General features: G+C 39.5%; 2 protein-coding genes across 2 annotated transcripts in view; both read left to right on the forward strand.

Moving 5' to 3' along the window:
* abcb7 (ATP-binding cassette, sub-family B (MDR/TAP), member 7) overlaps positions 1-8,687 on the forward strand; it is a 49,832-nt gene extending 41,145 nt beyond the window's left edge. Inside the window, exon 16 of the mRNA XM_058797982.1 lies at positions 6,919-8,687. Within this exon, the coding sequence (XP_058653965.1) occupies positions 6,919-7,134 (216 nt within the window). The 3' untranslated portion in view covers positions 7,135-8,687. The remainder of the gene's footprint in view (positions 1-6,918) is intronic.
* A 5,260-nt stretch (positions 8,688-13,947) lies between these two features.
* The window catches only part of nexmifb (neurite extension and migration factor b), an 83,315-nt gene continuing 79,729 nt past the window's right edge, over positions 13,948-17,533 (forward strand). Inside the window, 1 exon segment of the mRNA XM_058798980.1 lies at positions 13,948-14,276. The gene's annotated coding sequence lies outside the window, so the exon portion shown is untranslated.

Consider the following 17,533-nt stretch of genomic DNA (forward strand, 5'->3'; position numbering starts at 1 on the left):
TATGACAGTTATAGGTCGATTACAGTTTCATTTTAAACCTCTTGTAAGGAGTTATGTATGCTCTATGGGTGACTTTGTAATGGATAAGACGATGAGCCAAGCTTTTAGAAGTTAAGATTAGATTAGACCACAACCTCTCCCAGTCGACCAATAAATCAAAATCTGTTAATTCACGATTCAAGATAGATTTAATAGAAAGAGACTTTGCAGTGTGATCATTAAGTTTACTATATATTAAAGAAACAGATGGCCGACCAGAGGGTGGTGCGATCCAACCTCATATAGGATGAGAGGAAATAGGGGATGCCCAGGGAACTCCATAGGCCTTGAGAGCAGAACGTTACTGAAAAAAAGACAAAATATGATGCTGGTAAACAAAACTTAGTTCTTGAATTTAGCAGAGTCCCTGGTTATCATACAAGTCACCGCATGTGTTTCTGCCCAATGTAGACCAAGAGGGCTGGACAAATGGCTGATGTCAACTTTAAAAATGTAAGTTGTGTGTTGTTACAAAATTTGAAAGGTCCTCCCATCAGACGCTCCACCCTTTTTAGAAAAAAAAAATCCTTAGATGTAGTATTCTGGATTCTCCAAAGATCGATTACATTAAGTTCAGTGATAAATTTATTCAATAACTTAGAGGATGGGTTATCTGTAGTAACAGGGTGAAAATTATCCAAAACAACATTAAAATCACCATCCATCACTAAAGGACAATCAATCTGTAATATATTGGAAATATTCGTGAAAAATACACTGTCTGCCTCATTCAGGCAGTAAATGGAGACCAGTGCTAACCTGTCATTATGTATTTTACAGCGTATAAAAACATATCTACCTTCATTACTCCCGGTATGTTCAATAGTTAAATGTAACTTCCTGTCGACTCGGATAAGCACCTTCTTAGTTTTATTACAAGCACAAGAGAAGGCTGCCAGTTTGTAATACTTTTGAAAACGTGCCACATCGCATTGTTTTAACTGAGACTCATGTATCAGGGCACAGGAAATCGATTTACGCTGCAAATATTCTAATATCCAGGTACACTTAATAGGTGAATTTAGGCCGTTCACATTCAATGATAAGATTTTCAGAACATGCATTGTGTGCCCGCAATGCCAAGCTTCTGTCTAAGTGAAGAGAAACAAAATCAGTGCCATACTGCCAGTGACATGTAAACATTAGTATGTATCCTGGATACCAATCCACAGTTCTTTTAAAAGAAAAGCAGAATAAATAAAAGTATTGATGTCTGTTGAAGGGCATAGAAAATAAGCAAAAACAAGGAATGACAAACATCTGTGTATAAAAACCGAAGCAGACCGCACATTACCGAGAGTGTAGGTCTGCATAAACAACAGAAACAAATGTTGATGCGTGACCAGTCCACTTCAACGCAAGACATGTCCTCAAAGGCCCACTGAACCAAAAACGTAGAACCTGCTCTCCATCAGCTGGAAGAATAATAATAATAATAAAGAAAATAAATCCTTATTATTTACCAATCAGCGGACGAACGTACAGGGCAGGGGCAAGATTCCAAAAAGAAATTAACAAGTGTCCATGGCCACCTTGTTATTGTCCTCTTCAGGGCCGTTAGGATCACCGCAGACCTCATTGTTAGTTTTCCCTCGCTGAGCTGAGAGGATGGAGACGACGCCTTCCCGCTGCTTTGTAGCGCTGCAGAATACGTCTTCAGTGACCGTGAAGTAACACAATCCTCCGCCTTTTGAGGAGAGTCGAACATCATCTGCTCACCTTTGTGCCGTAGTTTAATTACCGCCGGACAGGTGAGGAAGGGCTGGAGACCAAGTGCTGTCATCTTCAAGACTGGATTAAAGCTTCTCTTGGTAGTTGTGGCTGGACTAAAGTCGGGAAAAAATTGTAGCGTGACATTGTCCTGCGTATACTTCACCGGATATGCCTGCCGAGCACCCTTCGCCGATCTGTCATGCCATCTTAGTACACGGAGGATGGGAGTACGCGGCCGATCAGAGTTTTTCCTTCCGTCATACATGCGATGGGCCCGGTCAGTCTCGATGTCACAGCCTTTCAGGGAAGGGATCCACTTGGAAAGATTAGCTCTGAGGAAGCCAGCTGCATTGGAGCCCTCCGCCCCTCCGGCAACCCCACCAGTCGTACGTTATTTCTCCTGCTCCTATCTTCAATGTCCGTCATCTTCTCAGTGAGTTGCTCCAGCTGATTTCTTAAGTTTGTGACTGTCCTCCCATCCTCACGTGCAGCTGCTTGAACAGAATCGATCCGGTCACGTGTCTGTTTCTCCGTGATGGCTAGCTTTTCAACTTTTGCTTTTAGTTCTTTTACAGAATCGTTGGTCGTTTGTATATCCAAATGTAGATCACGGAGTGCCAGGGTCAGTACAGAGTCTATCTCTTCTCTTACATTCGAAGCCACTACCGAATTGAGAGTACTTTGTTGCTCTTTAAGCGCTAGCTTGATACCGTTAGCTATAGCAGCGTCGAGATCCTCTCTGGAGATGGTGGAATCTTTGAATTTTTTCTTTATTGGCGATCGTTCACTCTCTCTTTTCCTGCTGTCCTTGACTGCTGGGGCACTCGTAGTGAGCTAAATAAAGAGTGGTTCAAAATTTACTGACAGGATATATACAATTTCTGACAAAGTGAGCAGAGCGAAGGACTATGCGTGCATTGCTGCCGAAGGGTCACGTCATCTCCCAAATTTCAATAATTTTTAGTTAACATATACTAGAAATGCCGCAATTTATCACAATGATTACAATTTATGATACTGCATCAACAACTAATGTTATTGAACACACTTATGTAAATATTAACACATTTAAACATCAGCATGCTTTATGACTTCTCAAGTAATTATGCAAGTTAAAGAAGAAATCTAATTAAACCTAATAAATCCAAAGAAAACCTGTAGATGTTGGTCAGGTTTCTAACTGCAGTATCAGCATAGAGAATTTCAGAAAAAGTACCTGTATTATAATGAAAATTGTATATATACAGTGGGTACGGAAAGTATTCAGACCCCTTCAATTTTCACTCTGTTATATTGCAGCCATTTGCCAAAATCATTTAAGTTCGATTGCAACCAGTCGTCCTGTCCCTGCAGCTGAAAAACACCCCCACAGCATGATGCTGCCACCACCATGCTTCACTGTTGGGACTGTATTGGACAGGTGATGAGCAGTGCCTGGTTTTCTCCACACATACCGCTTAGAATTAAGGCCAAACAGTTCTATCTTGGTCTCATCAGACCAGAGAATCTTATTCAGGTGTTTTTTAGCAAACTCCATGCGGGCTTTCATGTGTCTTGCACTGAGGAGAGGCTTCCGTCGGGCCACTCTGCCATAAAGCCCCGACTGGTGGAGGGCTGCAGTGATGGTTGACTTTCTACAACTTTCTCCCATCTCCCGACTGCATCTCTGGAGCTCAGCCACAGTGATCTTTGGGTTCTTCTTTACCTCTCTCACCAAGGCTCTTCTCCCCGATAGCTCAGTTTGGCGGACGGCCAGCTCTAGGAAGGGTTCTGGTCGTCCCAAACGTCTTCCATTTATGGATTATGGAGGCCACTGTGCTCTTAGGAACCTTAAGTGCAGCAGAAATGTTTTTGTAACCTTGGCCAGATCTGTTCCTTGCCACAACTCTGTCTCTGAGCTCTTCAGGCAGTTCCTTTGACCTCATGATTCTCATTTGCTCTGACATGCACTGTGAGCTGTAAGGTCTTATATAGACAGGTGTGTGGCTTTCCTAATCAAGTCCAATCAGTATAATCAAACACAGCTGGACTCAAATGAAGGTGTAGAACCATCTCAAGGATGATCAGAAGAAATGGACAGCACCTGAGTTAAATATATGAGTGTCACAGCAAAGGGTCTGAATACTTAGGACCATGTGATATTTCAGTTTTTCTTTTTTAATAAATCTGCACAAATGTCAACAATTCTGTGTTTTTCTGTCAATATGGGGTGCTGTGTGTACATTGAGGGAAAAAAATGAATGAATTTAAAACTTAAATGATTTTAGCAAATGGCTGCAATATAACACAGAGTGAAAAATTTAAGGGGGTCTGAATACTTTCCGTACCCACTGTACACACAGAATAAGACAATTCATTTAATAAACCAAACATTAATAAAGACATAGTAATCCATGATAGACAGTATATTGATTCAAAAATATTTAGAATGGATAATATGAATCTATAAAAAGTAACAGTAATCTGATCATGTGTATTTGAAAACACAGTCTAATTACAAGTACAAGGTTTTGGTAATTTGATTATTTAATCCAGAATACGTAAAATCTGTTACAACCCAGCACTAAATGTGTGTAACAGTCATTACTAAAACGTCTTATATACTGCTAATAAACAATACAATGAAAGTAAGTAAAAAATAAAATAAAAATAGCTGCTTGTATTTACAGCTTTTACACACTCTCAGAAATAAAGGTACAAAAGCTTTCACTGAGGTGGTACCTTTTCAAAAGGTACACTTTTGTACCCATTAAGTTTAAATATGTACACTTTAAGTACTATGTACCTTTAAGGTACCAAAATGGACCCTTTAGGTACAAACACGTACCTTTTTGAAAAGGTACCACCCCAGTCACAGCTTTTGTACCTTTATTTCTGTAGCGGACAAGATTCACTAGCCAACTCTGTAAAAACACATTCAGTGCATATTTAAAATCACGATCACAGCATTTGCATTCAAACTGTCTTTATACCACTGTTACTGCAGAAAGGCTGTTTTTTTTCCCCGTGTTAACTTAGTACTGAATTGCCGGCGCTTTTAGCATCCCTTCCTTCAGTCTGCAGCAGACACATGCAGGTTGATGCATGCTTCAGATGCGAGCGTGTGAGAGCAGAGGGCAGCTTGCGGGGGCTGGCCTCTTACATTTTGAGCTCATTAACAGTGGAAATACCTTTTGCCCAGTGCTCAGCGACACCTTTGTTTGTCTCCCATGTGTGGAGACCTTTTCAATCTGGATGCGTGTGGGGGGTGGAGCACGTGATGCAGCTGCAGCCGGAAAAAACACCAACCAACATCATATACTCGGATCCAAGAAACAGAAGCAAATTTTGTTGTATCAAAAGTGGGTCATAATTACAGCGATCTGAGCTGTCAGTGACTCGGCTGCTAAAAATACTAGCAGGGTTTGAGTCTTGCTTGGCAAAAGTGGCGTCGTAATTGATGCAAGTATCTAGCAAACAGCCGGGAGACTGGTTGACTTGTCATTGTGTGAGCTCATTTCATACTTGGCTTTGTTGCTGGCAGTCTTTTAAGAGGCAGTGCTGCATGTACGCCCACACTGCCGCATCCCCGCTCCGAGTCTCAGCTCTCTTTAGACCTTTCTCAAACATTACACACACTGGCTCTCTGTCAGTGCCCCTGCATGGCCCTGAATCTCTTGTTTTGCCCAGCTCTTCCAATTTGGATGCAGCTGCACAGTCGGTCTGACTGCAGGAGGCTTTATGCTGCTGAATATCAAGGCATTAATCAAAGAAACCAGGCTTAAATGCTGAATAACAGCCTCTGGCCTCCTGAAACAATCCCAAGGCGCAGTGCCTGCATGAACGCTTGGGGGGTTTTTCTTCTTGTTGACAACCCTGGCGGAAAAAAAAAACCTTACATGTTAACCTTACATGCTCTTAACAAGTCTCAGTGAAAGTTAAATGATTAATCTGGGGTCAAAATACGTTACGCTGCATGCATGACATCTGTGGCATGCTGCTGATTACCTGACGTAAGTCTTTTTGTAAAAACAAAAACATTTTTCATTTATAGCGTGGCATTGATTCTTTTATTGCATTGCATTCAATAGAGACTGCAAACTCAAGGCTTAGTGCTTAATTTTTCCCAAGGAGCATGTGTTCCTAATTTGAAAAATTTAGGGGTGCATCAAGAACAATTAAAATGTATCAAATAATTTGTTTTTCCTCAATAAAGGGATGCAACGAGACACTTAAAATCAGGATTACTTGATTTATTTAAAACAAAAAGTACAGTAGGTTTCTAAATATTTCCCCACGAGGGCCCTTGCACACCGAGTCCAAAATTTCATCAAGCTAAAAAGTGAATACGACCTCACATTGTGTCAATCAAGTTTACACACTGCCTCCGAAACGTTCATCTGTCAAAAAAAATCTGATCAGGTTTGATTTTGTTTTTCCTATTTGTAGCAAGCATTTTTAAGGGATAGTTCACCCAAAAATGAAAATTCTGTCATTAATTACTCACCCTCATGTTGTTCCAAACCCGTAAGACCTTCGTTCATCTTCTGAACACAAATGAAGATATTTTTAATGAAATCCGAGAGCTCTCAGACCCTCCCATAGACCGCAAGGATCCTAACACGATCAACGCACAGAAACGTAGCAGTGAGAATACTGTTTGTGTGCAAAGAAAACAATAATAACCATTTATTCAGCAATTCTTCTCCCTGTAATGTGCACGTGCTTCATCCTGAACACAAACAGCGTTCATTACATTGATTACGTTCAGTGGATACTCTCCAAAATGGCAGAAGATGGTCACTCGGGGAGAAGAATTGCTGAATAAATGACATAAAAAGTATTCTCGTAGCTTTGTAAACTTAGTTGAACTCCTGATGTCACATGCTACTTTTCTGAGCCTTGATTGTGTTAGGATCCTTGCGGTCTATGGGAGGGTCAGAGAGCTCTCGGATTTCATTAAAAATATCTTAATTTATGTTAGTCTTGATGAACGAAGGTCTTACAGATTTGGAACGACATGAGGGTGAGATTTTAATTTTTGGGTGAACTAACCCTTGAAGTCATAATTAGCTGAAAATCCTGCATGTCAGAAGCACTTGAGCTTGTTTACAGACTGAGAGACGACTGAATGATTTAATTGTGTGACGACTGACAGCATGATCTCTCTCTGTGCTCGTGACGCAGGGGAAGGTGGTGGAGCGCGGCAATCATCAGGCTCTGCTGAGCACGCCGGCCAGTCTGTACGCAGACCTGTGGAACACACAGAACAGCAGAACCACGAGCGCCGCGAGCCGGCCCGAGCCTGCGGCCGAGCACCTGACGCAGAGAGAGGAGGAGCGCAAGAAGCTGCAGGAGGAGATCCTCAACAGCGTGAAGGGCTGCGGGAACTGCTCCTGCTGAGCTCTACTGGACTGGGGTCACAGCGAGGAGTCGGGATCTTATTTCATCCTGAACTGACAGTGGCGTCCTCCTTTCTGATTTTTCCATAACCTCGAGGGCCAATGTCATGCCTTTATTTTCACATGCCGTCAGGGTGATTTGAACCTGTTTTAATAGATTTGTCCATGTCATCTGGAACTCTTGTAAGTTGTTTTTATTATGCATATGTACATATTACTAATGCGATATTTTTGAGAAGCGCATTGTATAGAGTGCACATATCATTGAATAGATATATTGTCTGTTGAATTGTGGTAGATATGTCTGGACCATTTTGGAGATTTCGTCTGTGAACACTAGCATCGGTCTCATCAACATTAATTTATACCAAATCTGAATGAGATGTCATTGAAAGTGTTTAACAACTTGTATTAAATAAAACTTCCTCCTCTGAGTGTCTGAGAGCATGCGTTTCTTTCAGCCAATCAGATTTGGTTTGAAATCAGTAACACAGAAGTGATGAAGCTTTCTTTGTGATGTTCAGGGCTTCACATGTTCCAGGTCACAGCATGTCTGTGAAATCCTTCAAAAGCTGTCAGTCATTGTTTGAGATGTTAATTTAGACCGTGAATGTATAGAGGTGTGTTTGAGAGATGTTGTAATGTGTGTCGCTCCATCACATTCGTTCATCAGTGAGTGTGAGATGGATGAGGGGCGTTGGGTGAATAAATGGGTCAGTGACGTGACTCATACTTTTGTCTGGAAAAATACGCTAAAATGCGTTTCATACATAAAATAACTTCAATGCACCTCTGCTATAATGAACCTTTTATGGGAAAAAAAGGTATTTTAGTATATTTATATATTTTACTAAAAATGTGACTTTTTTTTAAAGTGTCAAGGTGGTGTTGATTTGTAATGAAGAAAAACAACTCTTATTAAAAGGCAGAACTTCTTGGGGAGGAAATAGTTTGCCAAACTTACAGGATTTCTTTTAAGAATAAGAAGAGATGCAATTTTGTTTTAAAGATGACATAAGAGGCTGTGTTATACCATGTGATACGCTATAGAAAGTAAGTTTTCTTTTTTCTATTTTTTTTTTATATAAAATAGACGAATATAATAGGGATTCTGATTTTCCTGTGATGTTTTATTTTATTTTATTTTACACACTGGACATCTGATATATCTTGTTGGCTAGTTCTATTTGTATTCTGACCCATTCAGTATAGTATAATAAAGCATGTTTTTCAGAGTTCAGTGACAGAAAACAAAAGACGATAACAGAAAAGGGCAGAATATGCCAGCAGTCAGGAAAGAGATTAAACGTGAAATCATTTGTCAAATCAAAAAGTTAAGAAGAAAACATGTTTACTCAACTGATTTAAAAGAACTAGATCTCCCAGTTAGCCAGTAATGAAACATTGTCATTTGGGATTTTATGTTTGAAAATAATGTGTATATGCACAAGTATTCAAAGTGCATTTGGTTAGACCAACTGACATTTTTATTTCTAATTTATTAGAATTTCCTTGCCATCTGTGTTTGACTCGCAATAAAAACGTTTAATTGTATTTTAAGCTGCAGTGTCTTCTTGATGAATCTCTGTGATCTCGGTTAATGATTGATTGTGCTAATATGAGCGGTGATTGGGAGGTGCGATGCTGAATGATATTACAGCAGATGTTGTGCGTTTAATCAAAGTGACCTGCTGGAATCCATATGTTTACTGAGCAAAGATGCACTCCATGAACGAGAGAAAAAAAGCCGGCACTTCATATAGAGAAAGCTTTGTGATGATCATGACATGATAAACATCAGATATAAATAGCATTCTTAAGTGCATGCAAATATTGGCAAGGGCTCTTGGAAATGATAATGTACAATATATTGTAATTACAGGCCATGTTTTGTAGTCTATTTGAGTTAATTATGTAAGCTGCTTTCATGTAGCTCTTTCTTAAATGCACAACGTCATGCCCGTTACATGAGCTGAACTCTCGAGGCATTTGCTCTGGTACATTCACTTGTTTTTCACAAATGGAATCTGCAGGTTTTCCATTGTGGCTTCTCCGGGCGCATAAAAGCCTGATGAGGCCCCCCTCTCCGCTTTTGTGCGAGCCGCACAAATAACACGTCCTGCTTTACGTCTGTTCAAGCTGTTCTCATGAATGTCCTCAGCCCAGCTCACATCCTGCGTCTGAGAAACCCGCCGACTTACACCCAACCTACAGCACAAGACAAATGATATGCATATTCAGATTTAGATCGCATATCTTTGGTGAATTTCTGCATTAGCTGCTGAGATTTTCTGACATTCTGGGAGCGCCTGAGTGCGTTCTTTGAGTTCCACTTAGACGTCTTAACCTGGGCGAGCTTTTATGCTGTTTGAAAGGAAATAAGAGGCTCTCAGCATCTACAAGTGCCTTAACTAGAGCGGCCTTCCTCAAATCCTGCTGCACTCAGCTGGGGTCTGTGGGACGTGACCAAGGCTAAAACTAATGTGCTTCAGTATCGCAGTCATTTTTGACGTTTCTTTAAAAACAAGAAACATGCTCTGCTTTTAGAGTCCCGTCATTTGGGGCATTGCAGAAGGCTGCTTTAAAGGCTATTGTTGCTTAATCGGGTGCTATTCATATATTCAGCTGTATTTTACATATAATATGCATGACATTTCCTGCTACTTTTACAGAGTAGCCATGCAATAGCACGAGTACTGTTGAAATAGTTTTCAAATACAGAAAACAAAGCATTATAGGACTCAAACCAGCATGAATTCAAAACTGGTGGTTTCTGGCAGCCATTGACTTTCATGGCATGGAGAAAGAAAAAAAAAACATACTATGGAAGCACTGTAAGTGGCTATCAGCAACTTGTTAGGGGTTTATTCTTTAAAATGTCTTCATTTATGTTCAGCAGAAGAATGAAACTCATACAGGTTTGGAACAACATGAGGGTGAGTAAATGATGACAGAATTAATCTCTTTAATAAACCAGGCATTTGCTATTATGAGGTCATGCATTCAAGTCAGAAACATCGCACAGATGAAAATGGTGGTCTAAATATGTTGCTTTGCAATCATAATGTTGAAAAAAATAGCTTGTTTATGTCAATTTCAAAGGCATTGTCTGGTCAGTTATACACAAGCACAACCTCATAAATGTTTTATTAGGAACAGCAGATATATTGTGTATAAAACAGATCTCTGCTGGTTTCGCTCATGAGTCATTGGGTGATGCAGAGGGCCTGAGAATAACCTGTGAGGGATTTCTTAGTCGTTTTCACATCACTAGTCCTGTAGGATTGCTATTGTTTCTGATGCCATACCCACCGGAGTTATTAGACTGCTTCAGAAAATCCTGATATTTTACAATCTGATTTTTATTAGCTACTAGTAGGTCAGTGCATTTCTTATTTCTTAAAGGGAAAGATCACCCAAAAATGAAAATTAGCCCATGTTTCACTCACCCTCGAGGCATACGGGTGTAGTGAAGAGTTAGCGTAAGCTCCGGCGAGAAGTGATGAACACGGAAGCACAGAGGAGAGCAAAACAAAACACCGGTCACGAATTAGACGTACAAACCAGGATTTGTAAAGAAAAAATGTCAGAGGATTTCGATATAAGCCAAGAGGAGACTGCACTGTTTGCATAAGGCATGATTGCTTGAAAAGTTTTCAACTTCTGCCGTGAAAAACACCACGAGACGCAACGGACCCACAATTCAGTTCAGCAATGCTTGACGTCTCTCCATTCAAAGTGAAGGAGAGGCGTTGACGCTTGGAAGTTGGAAGAGGCAGGACATTTTTTAATATAACTCTGACTGTATTCGTCTGAAAGAAGAAAGTCATATACACCTAGGATGGCTCGAAGGTGAGAAAATCATGGGCTAATTTTCATTTTTGGGTCAACTAAGCCTTTAATGTAATTGTGCAATAATCCCAAATGTTATAGTTTATTGGAAAATTGTATCTGCGATATTGACTGGAAGAGGATTTTGTTGATGCCAAATAAATATTGAATTACTAATAAGATAAGAGAAGTACAATTAAAGATGATTTATCATTAATGTTTAAAAAAAAAGAGAGATACTGATACAGATTACAGACTGTTCTGTTTGTAAGCAGCACCCAGAGACTATTGCCATCACTTTCATTTATTGTGGAATTGTTATTATTGAGAATATTAATATATATTATATTATTATTATTATTATTTTTTTTTTTTTTACTTTGGGAAATGTCTTGTTTGGATGTGTGAAGAAGAACAGAAAAACTTGGTTTTGAACACATTTTCAAAGCAGAAACCAATTGTGTGTGTTTTTGCTTGCGGACAGCAGTACTTTGAGACTATTTCCAATTCACTCAATAAAAAAAATAAAAAAAAGATTAATATTTGCAAGTCCTTCAAACCTTCCCTATGATATTTTTTTTTTTTTTGTCTCTTTTTTCCTTTTTTCCCCCCGGTTTCACAGAGAAGGCTTAAGCCTAGTCCCAGACTAAAATATAAGTCTGAGCTGTTTCAACTAAAAGAAACTTGCATTGACTGATCTGAAAATATATCAGTGCCTTTGTTTTGTCTCAAGATGCACACCAGTGATGGTTTTTTCTTAAGCACGTTTATAAAAATGGCTTAAATGTCCTAATTGAACCTGGCTTAGTCTAAACCCTGTCTGTGAAACCGGGCCTTTATCTTCTTGTGTTGTAACTGCACTTTTATTATTTATATGCTGTTCTCAGTGAAAACAGAATAAAACTAAACTAAACTAAAAGTGTAGTCAAAACAAAATAATTATAGTGTATACAATAAACCAAAATAACTGAATAATCTGAATTTAAAATAATGAAAAATATTTATTTCTGCCAGTTAACTGCTGGATTCTGTCATTCACTACACTCACTGACCTCTATACAGATTACACATATATGATATTATGTAGGCTTACATTATAGATTATATAGAAACCATCTATCATCTAGAATTCAGAATGCAATTTCACTCAGAAGAGCACAACATTTCTCTTTCATAGACATCATCAGACTCTGTTTAGTGGAGCTTCATGTATTTCATCTCCCCTTAATGATTACATTACATGCTGACTTTGGGCATTTTACAGGATTTGTTTGTCTTTGTGTCTGGTTTGCTGATGCAATTATCTAGTAAATGAAAGTGCAATAAAAATTGACATTTCTAAATTGGTTGGGTCGACTCTTACTCGTTTGCAACTGTGTGTTCAGTACAAACTGTGATGAAGAGTAAGGTCCTCTCCATTTCATTTGGCAGTGTATCACACGCGAAGCTGAAGCGGTTTAACTATAGAAGCATTTGTTATTTGTGATGGAAGGCCAAATGAACCTTACCATCCACAGATGTGTGTGTGTGTGTGTGTGTGTGTGTGTGCGCTGCTTCTAGAGATCAGAGTTTAACGAGGACTATATTTCACTGTTTACCAGGATAATGTCTCCACGTAGGCTGGGAATCACACAATGGAAAAGGAGACGGTGGAGGGCAACACTCACACTAACCTCAGCTTCCAACACCACAAATATACTGCTTTGCTCAACACTGCAGATTGTATTTCACTGCTTTGCTTTTGAACATATGCAATCCATTTTTTATCAGTTGTAGATTATATATATATAATTTTTTATTTTTTTTCCGCACTGTTCTGATTCATGGACCATCAGCAGACATGGACGTAGGACGTTTTTATAGCAATAAATTATTTTGAATTCATTGATCCTCCTAATTCTTCTTTTTCATCTTTTAAATTCCTTTCTAAAATAGTCTACCGCTTATATACACTCAGAAAGTCGTCCAGTTTTGTGGATATTCACACAGAGATCAGTCACTGGTCAGGTGGATATAATTACACAGAAAATTAAGAGGTCAATCAGCATTTGACCACTGGATTTGCAAAAATCATTTCAATTTTAAAAACTATGTTCTCAACATTTCAGCATTGCATCAATTACTGATGGTTATTTGAGGTCAGTGGGTTTTTTAACCCTGGTTTTGGAAACCTTGAGTAATGCAATGTTTAATGTACTTATTGTTGTTAATAATATGTTAGTAATCAAAAAGTAGTCAGATATATAATCTAAAAATTTGACCCTGGACCACAAAACCATAATCATAATTAGCAGGAGTATATTTGTAGCAATAGCCAAAAATACACTGCATGTGTCAAAATGATCGATTTTTCCTTTATGCCAAAATTCATTAGGATATGAAGTAAAGATTATGTTCCATGAAGATAATTTGCAAATTTCCTACCGTAAATATATCACAACTTAATTTTTGATTAGTAATATGCATTGCTAAGAACTTCATTTGGACAACTTTAAAGGCGATTTTCTTAATATTTTGAGTTTGCACCCTCAGATTTTCAAACAGTTGTATCTCAGTCAAATATTGTCCGATCTTAACAAACCATACATCAATTTTTTTTTGTTTGTTTGTTTTTAAAGTCCCTTATGGCTGTTTTTTTTTTTTTTGGTCCAGGTTCACAAATGTGTAATGCAATTACGTTACTAACTACATTTTTTGTCATGCAATTTGAAATCAGTAACGAATACAAATATGCCCAGCACTGCAAACATGTATATCCAATCAGATGATGCGTAATTTTCCTGTTTTAGAAATACGAACCAGTAAAATCACAGTATGCACTGTGCATATGGTTACATTTGGTTTTGATAGAAGGGAAAAGGAAACTTTTTGGCCTTTTCACCTGTAGTACCTCCCCCTCACGCACACGTCACCGAGGGCGCGCGCACTCACTCATTCTCACTCTCACTCTCTCTCTCTCTCTCTCTCACGAGCCGAGCGCGCAACGAGACTGCGCCCATCACAGCGCGGAACAATGGCAGCATCCAGCTCTTGACTCACAGATGGAGACGTGCTGGAGCTGAGGAGAGCGCTTCAGCGGAGATTTTAACACACGCTCCTGCTGTCATCAGGGATGGAGCGATAGAGGAGCGCGGTTCTCCATCTCTGACGGGAGGCGCGTCCACCTGCTCTCTGACGGAGGCCCGGGATGCGCGAGATAACATGCACAAGTGCCTCTGATCACGGAAATTATTTCCACATATGAGCTCTTCTGTGGCGTTCAAAGCTCTGGGCGTTTAGAAATAGGCACTGATCTGGCAGCGTAAGGAACGGGTAAGTCATCTGGCGTGCCGTTCTGCATGAGATACGGATGAAAACGCATCACTTTATCAATATGCATGCATTGCATGACTCTTCCAACACAGTGCGCGCTGGTATTATGAGATATGATGAGGAGGAGGTGTTCATAGTGTGTGTAGTAATGTTACTTTTGGGCTCATGAAGCCCTGCTCACTTCTGACACTCAAAACCAAGCGTTTTTTGGGCATGCTTCTCAAAACCTAGTGAGCTGCCTATGTGTACAGCGTGTTTGGGCACCATAGTCTCATTGGAACATCATGATCTCAAGAGCTGCTCATATAGATGCTTTTGGTCACCATGGTATCAAAAAAACTAGCGAGCAGCCTACCTTAACATCTATTTGGACATTATGGTTTCCTATCTAGATTGCATTTTTGGGAGTCTTAGTGTAAAAACAAAGTGTTGGCTACCTAGACAGCATTTTCTTGGGGGGGCATCACATGGACTCGTACGTGAACTGCTTGCTTAGACATCATATTTGGATATCATAGCTCAAAACTATAGTGAGCTGTCTACCCAGACAGCATTTTTGGCCATCAAAGCACAGTCTTATATATGCCCAAAGATGCTGTCTAGGTAAGTGTTCTTGCCTAATACTTTTATCGTCTTGTGCCAAAAAGTACTAAAATGCATTATACCTTCGAGATTGATATTTGGTAACAGTACGCAAATGCAGCATTTGTCTAATCAACCTCGAGTTCTTTAGGTTTCAATAACAATTTCATGTCTGAGTATTACTGACTGACTTGGGCAGCATTTGTGGACATGATGGTCTCAGACCCTAGTGATCACTGCTGACCATCGCTGGCCGTCCTGGTTCTGTTTGAGACACCCGAGAAGGGGGTCAGTGGATTGGGGTAGTCTATAGGACGTGTTAAAGACGCTTGATCCAGGATGCATTTTAGGAATTATACGGAGGGCCTGAAATCTGGTGTTAGTGCAGATCTGATCATCTGTGACGATTGATTGTTTGTAGTCTTATAAAAGAACTGAATCACATTCGGTTTTGAGCACTAGCCCAATCTGTGCCGCTCACTCACTGAGTCACAAGTCTATCAATGGGCTAGTGTTTTTCTTTCGTTCTTTTTTCCAGCGTTTAGTCATAACGTCTGCTGGTTTTCTTTTCCATGGTCTTCACAACAATGCCCTCAGAGATGATGGCTATGAGGATGAATGTTTTTTGAGGGGACCAGATGGCATCGTTAAGTATTTGAACCTGGAGCCAAACTGAGATTCATTATTTGCACGAGAAAGATATTTGTTAAAGTGAAATAATAGAAGGTCTCGGCTGTAATGCATCCATTTTTCTTTTTTTTCTCCACATGTTGTATTTGTTCTCTATCATTTTTAATTCGTTCTGGCTTCTGAATTCTGATTTATCCTTCACTATGCAGCATTCTTCTAATTTCACTCATTATTTCCATTGTTTGCTTTTTCATGCATCTCTTTATGAAACAGCTCGTTTGCATTGATTTGAGTTGAACTCCAAGCATTGTCGCTGTTGTTGTGAGTGTATTGTTTTTGTGCGTTTAATTGAAAGACCTCGGCCTAAGGGATTTCTGAAAGCTACTTTACTACTAAGCTACTGTGGCAGGAACAATCCCTTGTTAGTCACATTACAACAACAGTTTTGCTAAGTGATTATGTAGCTAGAACTTACCTGGATGAGTCACAGAAACCACATATGTGTTAATTAGTGAGATCAAAGCTGATTAATCGGTTGTAATTTTGTCATTTTGAGATTATCAACATCAAATCGTATATGTGGCCATTGAACCAAATCCTAAAACTACCAATAAGCTCATCTGCTATAGCAATTTCTGCTTCAAATGAAATTTGCCATAAATATTGTGCAAAGTGCATGTACATTTAAACGCAGTCTTTTATCTGAGCTCAAGTCACCGTTATTTATATAGCACTTTTTACAATGCAGATTGTGTCAAAGCATCTTTACAGTTTTAAACAGTGAAATAGTGTGTTGAAATAATGTGTCGTTCTCCTGACGAAACCAGCAGTTTAATTCTAGGCTGCAACAAATAATGATCGGATCTGTTATCTATTGATCTGTTATCACTTGCTCTCTGGTTATTAAAATCATATATTGCCATTAGAAAACCCAAATAGTCCCACCAATCATTTCAATCACATACCACCATAATTTGCATCGTCCACACTACATTTATGACATGTCATATCCTACCAGTGGGTCATGATGTGTTTCATTTTTCGACAGCTGTGATTCTCTGTGTTTGAGTCATATATTGCAGCATGTCTTTCTGTCGGACCGTGGATAAGCTCAGTGAGGCAGGCTGCTGCGCTGTAATTAAACAGCGAGGTGAGGTCCATGGGAGATTGTTCAGCTTCTTGATTGCTTTTCATGGCCGGAGGGGGAGAGAGCTCAGGCTTCTCCTGAGGGACTGAGCCACATCGTCTTTTCATGCTTTTACAGACTTCCTGAGATCTCCACACACTGATAGCACCAGCTATCTGCTCACCTGGGGCTGAAGTTCATGAGCCAGCCCAGCGTTTCAGCTCTCCTGTGAATCAAATCACACAGAAATTAACATTAGTTAATGTTTTGCCTATTAAAAAATGTATTCCCATTGAATGGATATCATCATCTAATTGACAGAACTGAGATGTTAGCAATTCTTCTAGAACAGTTTTTGGTGTTAGCCGTGCTTTTGTCATGGTGTTGCAGTGGAAGTGAACGCTTCAGTAGAGCTGCCTAATTGGACAGGATTTTGGGTCATCATGGTCTGAAAACATAGTGAACTGTCTAGACGGCATGTTTGGGCATTGTGATTTTAAAACATAGCGAGCTGCCAAACTAGATGGCATTTAAATCATTGCAGTCTCAAGATACAGTCATGTGCCTTCCTAGACATTTTAGTATAAAATACCATGGGAGCTATTGAGCTCCCTACTAGGGATAAAATATATCACAATATTTCTGGTATTTATTGCAATAACGATATCAATGACTATAATTCAGGGAATCGCTTCTTTAGATAAAAGTATTATCTTTCCTATTTTTACCCCAAATAGGGTGTTGTGAGCATTACTGAGTACACACGTAATGTATTGGCTGTTTAATTCATACTGGAAGCCGGAGGGCGCCCTCGCGCAGAAACTCCACATATGCATCACAGAAGTAATAGCACTGACAACGCTCCAGGAAATCCCTAATATGGACAAAGGTATCTAGTTATCGCTGAATAAAATGCACG

Source organism: Onychostoma macrolepis, chromosome 14, assembly GCF_012432095.1.
Source record: "Onychostoma macrolepis isolate SWU-2019 chromosome 14, ASM1243209v1, whole genome shotgun sequence".
Classification (NCBI taxonomy): domain Eukaryota; kingdom Metazoa; phylum Chordata; class Actinopteri; order Cypriniformes; family Cyprinidae; genus Onychostoma; species Onychostoma macrolepis.